This window comes from Lactuca serriola, chromosome 8 (assembly GCF_051521515.1).
Source record: "Lactuca serriola cultivar US96UC23 chromosome 8, Lser_US96UC23_V15, whole genome shotgun sequence".
Lineage (NCBI taxonomy): Eukaryota > Viridiplantae > Streptophyta > Magnoliopsida > Asterales > Asteraceae > Lactuca > Lactuca serriola.
The window spans coordinates 193,337,867-193,348,508 of record NC_136415.1 but is presented as its reverse complement, the minus strand read 5'-3'; the positions used below and the strand labels follow the sequence as shown (position 1 = coordinate 193,348,508).

Sequence of the window (10,642 nt, the reverse complement as noted above, 5' to 3'; positions counted from 1 at the left end):
CGAAGTCCCTTACTTCCAGGGTTATGGGACTGGCACTAAATCCATAGCTGCCAATGTTCGTTCATAAAGCACTAATTCCATAGCTGCTATAGTCTATTCATCGGGTACTAAATCCATAGCTACCAGTCTTTATCTAATAGGTACTAAGTCCATAGCTACCAATGTTCAACAGGTACTAAGTCCATAGCTACCAATTCCTACAGGTACTAAATCCTTAGCTACCAACGTCTAACTAATAGGTACTAAGTCTATAGCTACCAATTCCCAACAGGTACTAAATCCATAGCTACCAACGTCTAAAAGGTACTAAGTCCATAGCTACCGGTGTTTGTCCCATAGGCACTAAGTCTGTAGCTGCCAATGTATACTCACGTCATCTTCTATCTCTCATCATTCATCTACCCATCTCATACCCAACATTTTCGTATATATAAAATACGTATACAGTTTAAGTCCTTTAAAACATGTATAAAACATTCAACCAGCATAGACAGCAAGTATTCAGATAATGTGCACACATAGCACGTAGTTTATATAAAATACTTCATATCTATGTGTAAGATGAAAGGGACTATGCACTCACAACACGTAATATATATTAAATACTTCATATCTATGTGTAAGATGAAAGTAACTATGCACTCACTTGAGAAGGTGGTGACTTGGTACTCAGACAGCGCTTCGTTTACTTTAAAATAATTTCCTTCGACGAAACCTAGTATTATTACCACTAGATTTTAGTCTAATATTTACCGTGACTAATTATTAGTCTTATTATTATTATTATATAAGCGTTTAAACAATACTTTCCAACCACTATGTACAGACAGGGGTCAGACATAAAACACCAGAGGGCAGGACCATTTTGGCATATAGCACTTCTGAAATCCAACAACCCTATGTGGCCCTTTAAACCAGATTCCCCGTACCGCGAGTAGTTAAAAAGATATTATAACGACACTTATATAAGTCATAATAATAGCTCAAATATTTATTATAAATTTATAATAACAATAGTAATTTTAAATATAAACTATATTTAAAATAGGGTAAGCATAACTTACTTACAAGGGGATTTTAGCTAGGAGTCGGGCTCTGTAGGGGCAGAACTTCGTCGCTGAATCTTTCTAAGAAAGATTCGTGCAGCGCTTCAGCGCTCACCTTACTATACTAAAACTACAGAAAGAGAAGTCGAATCACGAGGGACCGAAATGCTCGGGGGATAAGGAGAGAAAGACTCTTGAATCAAGAGAATGGTGCAAGAAATATGAGAGCCCAAGCCTCTTATTTATAGTAATTGAATTTACAAAAACTACCCCCCATAATTACTTAATGACCTTATAATTATATAAAAAACTAAACACCCCTTTATAATACTATTTTAAATAGATTTAAAGATATTTGTACTAAACTAATGTCGAAAGAACTCAACATTAGTCTTATAATGACCGCATCGTCGATACCTTTCTAATGATATATACATATGTATATATATATATATATATATATATATATATATATATATATATATATATGTGTGTACGTATATATGATTTATACTTTATTTTAATACGTAAATATGCTATTATAATTTGTAACTCGTTCATACGAACTCCGTTTTTGACGTTCTTTATATCCATGCGTAGGTGGAGACGCACTCTACAACTTTCGTTTAGACTCCTTCGGCTAATTTTGAATTTATTTTTAAAGTTATATTTTTAACAGGCCGGGACAGGATTGGTCCGTTATAATCTCATAACTTCTTCATCTGATGTCCATTTTCGTCTGTCTTTTTATTGTTACACTACTAATAATGAGATCTTCAATTCTCGTTTAGGTTGTGTCGGCTAAAAATCGCTCGATCTAATATTCGAATTTCGGACTGTACACTGCTAATCCGAAACTTCGAAAAATCGTAACTTCTTCATACGAAGTCAGATTTGGGCGTTCTTTTTATCGAAGTTCTTAGTTTAACATATTCTACGACTTTCGTTTAGAGCGCTAAAGCTAAATCTCGCTCTATCATAAATTTACTATTTACGCTTCCCGGCGTCGTGCCGGTTCCGACGCGAAACTTCGACGGGCCATAACTTCTTCGTTATAACTCGGATTTCGGCGTTCTTTATATGTACGGAAACCCTGTGACATATTCTACAACTTGGTTAAGATTATTTATTCTAAATAATCTTTTTGTCGAAAAGTCGTTTTCGACCCCTATTGCCTCTAAATTGACTAGCCCGGATCTGCGGGCGTTACAGTTAAGTGGGTTAGATCTGATCCCACATCGACTGGGAAGGAGAACTAAGCATTCCTTATAAGGGGTGTGGATATCTTCCCTATCACAACGCGTTTTAAAACCGTGAGGGCAGCAGATCCCATAAGAACTCTGCAGTTAAGCATGCTCGGGCGGGAGTAGTACCAGGATGGGTGACCCCCTGGGAAGTCCTCGTGCCGAGTGGCCCAAAGCGGACAATATTGTGATACGTGCCAGAAGGGGATGTTACAATAAGACCCTGGAGGGTGTCTAGGGCATCCTTATATGTTTATATGTATGGCTTACGTGATTGATATAGCTCATGTGATTAATATGGCTTATGTGTTTGATATGCCTTATGTGATTGATACGAATTATATGGTTATGTGGATTATGTGGGGTATGCTCTGGGGAACTCACTAAGCTTTGTGCTTACAATTTTGTTTATGGTTTCAAGTATCATTGGTTTTGGAAGGAATGGTTCGGCTTGATCGCAGCGTACACACCTGAGTTTTCCGCATTATGTGATGTTGGGACGAACTCTGATAACTGTTTTTAATTAACAATGATTTTGGATTTAGAAGATATCTGTGTTTTGACTATAATAAAAATAAAATTTTTACCCTTGATTTTTGGGTCGTTACACCAGATCATGATCGACGAATAAGACATTCCAACAAAACCCAGATCAGAAAAACTTCAAAGCTTCAAAGACTGAAAAGAACCCATTTACCAAATCTGAAATGATAAGTGGTTTCGATTTTCATATATAGCCAATGATTAAAGAAACAAGAATGGTGTATGAATCTTACTTGATAGAGCTTCAAATCACTATTCAACCACCCTTAATCTCTAAAGAACCAACATGCAACAACAACAAAATTCTATGAAAATTTCCGCTTGAAATGCTTCAATAGCGACATCGATTCAGTCTCCGTCGGTTAAGAGTAAGAGGACTAATCATATATTAAACTAATCTATTAAAGTGACTAATTGTAAATTATATTGGACTCATAACTTAGGTTTAGTTTCATTAATAATAATCTAGTTTACTTTGAAATTATTAGGCAATGAAAAATGTCGATGTGTTACCTACTCAAACACAAGTATTTGATGGTGGTCTAGAGTTATTAGATCAAATAGCACGCCAATTATATATGCACCTAATCTTGCAAGAAATTCTTCTTTTCAATTTATTATGCTGGCCTAGAGTTATCAAGTTCACCATGAAAGCAATCAATGTCTATCAAGTAAATTGTACTACCTTAAAACGTATCCCTATAAAAACTTTCATGGAGATTTAATTATTGAGATTTTCTAATATGTGTCCTAAGGACACATAAAACAAACATTAATTAATGACAAATATTATCATAATTAAATGTAAATATATTAATTATAAAAAATATTACCATAATTAAATATAAAATGTAATAATAATTTCTATAATAAATATATTTTGAATTTAATTATGATAATATTTTTTATAATTAATACTTCTTATATGTATTGTTAGGGCACATATTAGAAAATCCCTTAATTATTTAAAGGATTCTTTGGTAGAGTGTCATTAACCACCAATCACCAGTGTTAGACCACTCAACAAGCTATCTCGCTTCAAGAGTTAAATACAACTTTAGGAGTACACGTTTATATTATCACAAACTTATTATCCAACATATAATGTTGCTTTACTTAGTATTGCTCCAATATTAAAAACATTGTCTAAGTTTTCAAGGGTTAGATACTTAGATCCATAATGTGTGGCTATTATTCAACAAATGATGCTAACACTCGTAAAATATTCGAAACTTTTCACTATGATTGTTTCAGCATTAAATTCATATGTAAAACATAAAGGTGTAATCAAGACTATAACGAATATCCGTCTATTTTACGGTTTAGATGAACTAGATATAAATAAAAAAACACAATAAATATTGAAGATAAGATTAAAGAACTATATATAATATACGATAATGAATACTTGAGTCAAGATACAAGTCGTAACATCACAAACTTCAATGTCAAGGCTAGTAGCTCATCAATGATCAAACTAGTTCTAATTGAAGAAGACGTATTTTATTTAATATTGGCACCGATAACACAATATGTTAACGTTTTATAAAGAATTCACCGACTAGATATGTTTATGTTTTACAAGTTATGTGATGTTATGATTGTTACAATAAAAAAGACGATAGAAATAAACAAGTACAAATGGATACTAAAAATGAAGTTTAAATCTATCAAACTCGTCCATAGATACAAAACCATATACTCAAACCACAAGAAATGCAAACACAAAACCGGGTTCTTTTTTTTTTTTTTTTTATGTTCATCTAAATCCAAGAAATCGAATATAAACGAATACACACCCATCACCAATACACAAACCCCAATGTATCAACAATAACACAAAACCTGTTCATAAAGATTTCACTTCCTCCCACCCAACATACTTTCACCCGAAGAACTCCCAGATGTTGTGTTTGGATTGCCAAGTACATTAAGATCTTCAAATAATCTATACGAAGGAATAAACGGTCTTTGACTTCCACCACTACCACCACCAGCCGCCACCTGACTATCTCCACTTACACCGCCTGCTGCCGCCCTGTTAGAATACAAGTTTACTTGCTGTGAAGACGTGTTGTTGATGTTATTATATGAGGGAGTAGGATATGTGTAGGTCACCGGAGAAGGCTGATACGGGTTTGTGTAATAGCCAGGTGTTGCCGCCCATGGTGGCGGGATATAGCCGCCAGGGGAAAGGTTTTGCTGTTGATATTGTGGCTGAACCGGTGGTGGCTGTGGTGGAGGTTGGTGTTGAGGTTGAGGTTCGGATTGAGCCCATGGCACAACGTAACTGCTCATGGATGGCTGCGGTTGGTGGGGGTAGTGCTGCTGCTGCTGCTGGGCGGTGGTGGAAACTGGCGGTGATTGGTCGTGTGAGGTTGTGACGGGTGGTGGTGAGGGTGGATTTGGAGATGATAACGTGAGGCTTAAAAAGTCGATCATGTCATCGGCTTTTGTTGTGTTTAATGGAGGTGGTGGATCGGTTATGGTTAAAGCCATACTCAATGAAGGATCTGATGTGGGTCCCACTTGTGCTTTTGAATGCCTGGACAAAAAGAAAAAAAGTTTAGCACAAGTATGTTGCTATTTCATGCATTTAATCCAAAAAAAGGAGAATTTACCTTCTAGCTAACAAAGCAAAGTCATCTTCATCTTCCTCGTCATCACCATCATTTCCTGATGGTGGCGGCACCGGTGGAGGTGCCGCCACGGGCACGGTTGATTTCAAGTTTTCTTTTTCTTCAGTTGATTTGATTTGGGGCTCAAGGGTATTATTGGTATTACTTGGTGAGGCGATAGAATTTGTGAGTTGAGCAGGAATTGGAGAACCGGATGCAATAGCATCATGTTTTGCAAGAACGGTTTGTAGATTGTCATTTAATTCGATACCTTGACCAAGAAGCTCCTCATCACTACAAAAAAAAAACAATAATTATCATGAGTTTAAAGCAACTACACATGATACAGTTTTGGGGTTTAGGGTTCAAGGTTTTTGTACCTTGTGGAAGCCAACATTTGCATTAATTTCTTTTGATTTGATCGACATCGGTCAACAACATCAACGATGACCTCATCTTTTATTGCCTATTAACATAAAAAGACAAGTCAAAATCACCAAGGACATGACATGACAGGACATAATAGGTTGTACTGTGTTTGGCATGAATTGGACTGGGAATGATGTCAGATATAAAGTCTTTGTGCAAAAAACTTAAATGTCCTTCTCATCCTCATCATTAAAAATAACCCTACAAAGCTTGTCAGAGTCGGAGACAAAAAATGCAATTTTTGTCCGATCCAAAAAGTCGGGATAGGGACACGCTATCGATATCTTGTATGTGGAAAAAGACATGAATGCCCTTCACATCTTCATCGTCTGTAATGACAAAAAGAAAAGAAGAATGCACGTACTGCACGATCATTTGGATCAACTTCTTGCAACATCTCGGATAAAAGTTCCGAAACATTCCTCATTGACTCGATCACCGACATACTAAAAAAATAAAAATAAAAATAAAAAATATCCAAATCAATCCATTATCCACCACTCTTGTAATTAGAAACATCTATCCATTTATAGCAGTGAGAAACTCTTTGTATTTGGATGATAATGAAATTAGAATGCTATAATAAACAAATAAATAGAACTATAGAAGTATGTTGCTGTTTTTAGCATTTAACTTAAAAGAAAAAAAAACAATAAGACACCTTAAGTTTTCAATCTCAGAAGCCATGGCTTCATCAAGCCTTGTTGAAGAATTACTTGGCATTCCATAATTTGGTTGAGTGGGTCCCACAGATGGATGATGGGTGACAGGAGGTGTAAATATTGGAGCTGCATCAGGTGACCGGTGAGGGAACTGTACTCCTGCTTGCTGTCCTCGTAAACATAATCCAAAAAAGATTAAAGATTTCTCAAATGACTAAAACGCCCTTAACAAGACAAGGAATCTTGTGGACTTATAGCAATACCAATAGATCTTCACGGGTAATTATGTAATTAAAACTTGGAAACTTGCTAATTAAACCGAAAAAAAAAATAGTTTAGGAATTTTGATTGCACATAAATTACTTGTCATCGGATGTAAATGCAAACATATGTTATTTTTGGTATTAGATATTACAAAATTCAACAAATACTTCTCTTCATTTTTCATGAATTATGACTTCAACAAGTACATGTATTCCATTGCTATTTTTATCGCGATATGCAACTAAAAAAATCAAAAACACTAAAAAATGATGCTTTTAAATATAATAAAATTACCCGTAATTCATCATAAGCAAAGTAATATTGAGGATATTTTCCTCCGCGTCCACCAAATGCTTCTTGCCATGAATCTAAAAGTACCAAAATTTTCTCCCTTACACGCATGTCCGTCTGCAAAAAAAATAATAATAATAATAAAATAAAATAAAAAAATGGAGGAATCATAATTTGTCATGCGTTTGGTTGGCAGGAAACGGAAAATGGAATGCAATGCCACAATTGGATTCCCTTTCCACCGTCCTTTAGGAATAGTGAAATCCGTCAAACATGGAATACGAAGGATTCTGACGGAATTGAATTCCATCCATTTGGAAACCAAACTCCATCATGGAATGGAATCTTGAATTCCAACTCCGTGAGCGTGGGTTTCAACTTCCTTGCTTTGGGAACATTTTGATTTACCTTTTTCTTGACAATTTTGATCATCTCCGCGAGTATGTTTCGCTCGGCTATTTGATAATGAACATTGTCACCACAATTCTTTACCATGGTCTCTAAAAGCTACAATCCAAAATCAGATAAATTACTACTAAAATTAGCATTTTTGATGAAGCAATCATTTCAAGATTTGTAAATTGTAATTATAATGATTAAAAAGGCGAAATACCGTCAAGGAAAGTAGTTGAACATGAGGGTTCTTGTGTTGTAACCTTTTCTTCAAAGCTTTGACAACATCTTTTACAAGCCTAGAAAATTATAAACAATTAAAAACGTAAGATTTGATTGTTACTCAAACTAAATACTAACTAAAAACACAGGATTAACTCTTTTTGTGGAAAAAAAAAACTATGGTTCCTGCTAAAGTACACAAATTTGTCAAAAGTACTCTTTTTTTTAAAAAGAACAAGAAAAACAGCCTAAGAAGCTCTAATTTGTAAATAAAATATTTAAAATAATAATGTATGATTATTACAAATCAATAATTCATAAAAAGTTTTGTAAACTAGGATTTCTGTATTATTTTCTGAAAATCAAGACCATCAATAGACACTGAATATCTTATCTATTTTAAGTTACGAATCATGAAAACGTGTATAAAACCCTAGAACAAAATCCGAAGGTTAAATTTTTGGTATGTTAATGAAAATTATGGATTAATACAGCATGAACTCGACATACAAGTAGCAAAAACATTCAAAAACCATAAAATATTCCCAAAATTTCAAGTTACGAGTGATTAACAACAAGTATAAAACCCTAGAACAACATACCCCAAATAAAAATAAGGTCAACTAAATTCTGCGTAAAAATCAAAGAAAGCCGATGATGATGGATACAAATATTACCAAGGATTCGCGTTGATGGTGTCGCAAATATCGATGTTGATAGTCCAATCAGGACCGTTTAAGAATTCGCTGGTGGCCTTATCCACTCGAACAACAGCTGAATTAGCAGATGAAGATGAAGACGATGAAAAAGCTGTGGCGGGAAGCATCATCGGGTCGGGGGTGTGTGGGTGTTTTTAGATTGAAAGATTGATTATGATGAAAAGGGTTGAAAGAAATTTGTTTAGATAAATCCGAGGGGAAAACGAAACAAGAAAGAAAAGGGATTTCGATTTTTCATGGAAATTTTGCTGGGAAATTTGTTAAAAAGCTGTTTTGATGAGGAGATTCCCAAAGAAAGGCAGCAAAAAAAAGTGCGACTTTTTTGTCTTTTAATAGGTTAGAGAGTTAGACCACTCCAAATTAATTCCTTGAGCACACCACCCCTTTCGTCTCTTTAGATGCAAACCCCTCGATGGTTTTTCATTTTCTTTAAATTAGTGTCGTGTCACTTTTTCATTAAATTTCTATATCTTATAGGACATATATTCATATACTTTATTCTAATAGTGTTTTAATTGCTTATTCAGGTTATGTTTTATTTTTTATTTGTTTTAGAGAATGATTTACTAACTCATCCTTTTTTTTTTTAATTTATATTTTAATACACTATAAAACTTAAATTCTTAATATTTGGTTGAGAAACACTTATCCCCTCAATTCCTTGTACCGCTAAGGCAAGAGTCGTTTTGGTTTATTCGGTTTATGGTTATTTGTAAAAGCTTTTATCAGTTTATTTGGTATCAAAATGAAATTTTAAAAAACTATTAGATTAGTTTATCTAGTACCAAAACATGATAAAATTACAAGTTATTTTATAGTGTTTGGTACTTGTTGTTTATACGTGTAAAATAACAAAGAAAAACATTATTGACATATCGTATATCGTATATGTATATAAAAATCTGGGGTTATGATAATTTGGTTTAGATAAGATATAAGTATGGTCATGGAGAAGAAGAAATACAAATTGGTTTTGGCTATATCTTACTCAGTGTTGTGGTTTTTATAGATTGCTAGTAATAAACTTCTTTTTAAAAAATCGAAAGAGCAATCTCATGAGGAGGGCGGGTGAGATTCAACTTTCATTTTATAATTGGACCAAGTATAAAACTAGATTTAATATGTTATGTTGATTTGATTAATATAATTCTTTTATCTTTTTTTGTATCATGTAATTTTCTGTGACATCTTGCTAACTCGTTTTAATATATATATCTGTCATTAAAAAAAAGATAAGTTATAAGTTATTTATATAAGTCGGATAAAATTTGACATGTGAAAAACTTATTATTTAAATAAGTACTGATTTCTTTTTTAATAGTTTAAAAATTATTTATTAAGGGTATTAAACGGTAATAAATTAATTAACATTTTATTTATCGGTATTCCTTTTACTTGTATTATTTTTAAGGCGTTTGCTTTAAATGTTTACGTGTTCTTTTAAACCATTTTGAATTTCCCAAAAATAAATATTAATTAACTTTTTCAAATAGATGTGTACCAACAATTCATAATTCGTTTTAATTTCATCATAACATTGTGTTGTACTATATTTGCTCTTTTATCATGCGTGGGTATTTTGCAAATATGGTTCTTGTATTATTCTTTTCTAAAGCTAGTACAATTTGTTTTATTTGCTTGAGTTGCTCGTTTAGACCGGACGGAATACACCGTCTCCTGACAGTGGCATGTCGAGCAAACATGGATCAAACGGTATGTTACTGTCGAAGAAAGAGGGGAGAGAGGGGAGTGTGTACAAAGGTTATTTTATTCATTTTTTATTTTTTATTTCAAATTTTACCAATTTAATCCACCCTTAAAAATGACATTAAAAGATTGTATATGCTAAAGAGTCGTATTAAAATGATATTATTAATTAACATATGATCCTAAAAGGCTGTACTAATAACTTAATATAATCAACTATTTATTAGATATTGATTTTAATAAATATTCATAAACTCTTATAATTAATTAAAAATTATTTATTTTATGAAAATAATAACTTTCAATCACAAGTAACGTAATATATATATATATATATATATATATATATATATATATATATATAGAGAGAGAGAGAGAGAGAGAGAGAGAAGTAAGTTCAGTTAATAAAAATAAAAAAGGTTGAGAATGAAGGAATTATTTATTTTTGCCATAAAAACCTCCAACGTACCGACGGAAATGGAAAAGGAATGCACATGTGTTTTC

General features: G+C 33.2%; 1 protein-coding gene and 1 pseudogene across 1 annotated transcript; one reads left to right on the top strand and one right to left on the bottom strand.

Moving 5' to 3' along the window:
- The first annotated feature begins 2,342 nt into the window (after window positions 1-2,342).
- LOC145071821 (5S ribosomal RNA) lies at window positions 2,343-2,460 on the top strand (annotated as a pseudogene).
- A 2,015-nt stretch (window positions 2,461-4,475) lies between these two features.
- On the bottom strand, window positions 4,476-8,815 carry LOC145066102 (TOM1-like protein 6). The gene is made up of 9 exons (XM_079013279.1): window positions 8,390-8,815; window positions 7,711-7,789; window positions 7,506-7,604; window positions 7,101-7,214; window positions 6,542-6,708; window positions 6,245-6,326; window positions 5,832-5,917; window positions 5,455-5,745; window positions 4,476-5,378 (listed from the first exon to the last, which is right to left on the bottom strand). The coding sequence occupies exons 1-9, from the start codon at window positions 8,539-8,541 to the stop codon at window positions 4,694-4,696; spliced, it is 1,755 nt and encodes a 584-aa protein (XP_078869405.1). The 5' UTR covers window positions 8,542-8,815; the 3' UTR covers window positions 4,476-4,693.
- Between the last annotated feature and the right edge of the window lie 1,827 nt (window positions 8,816-10,642).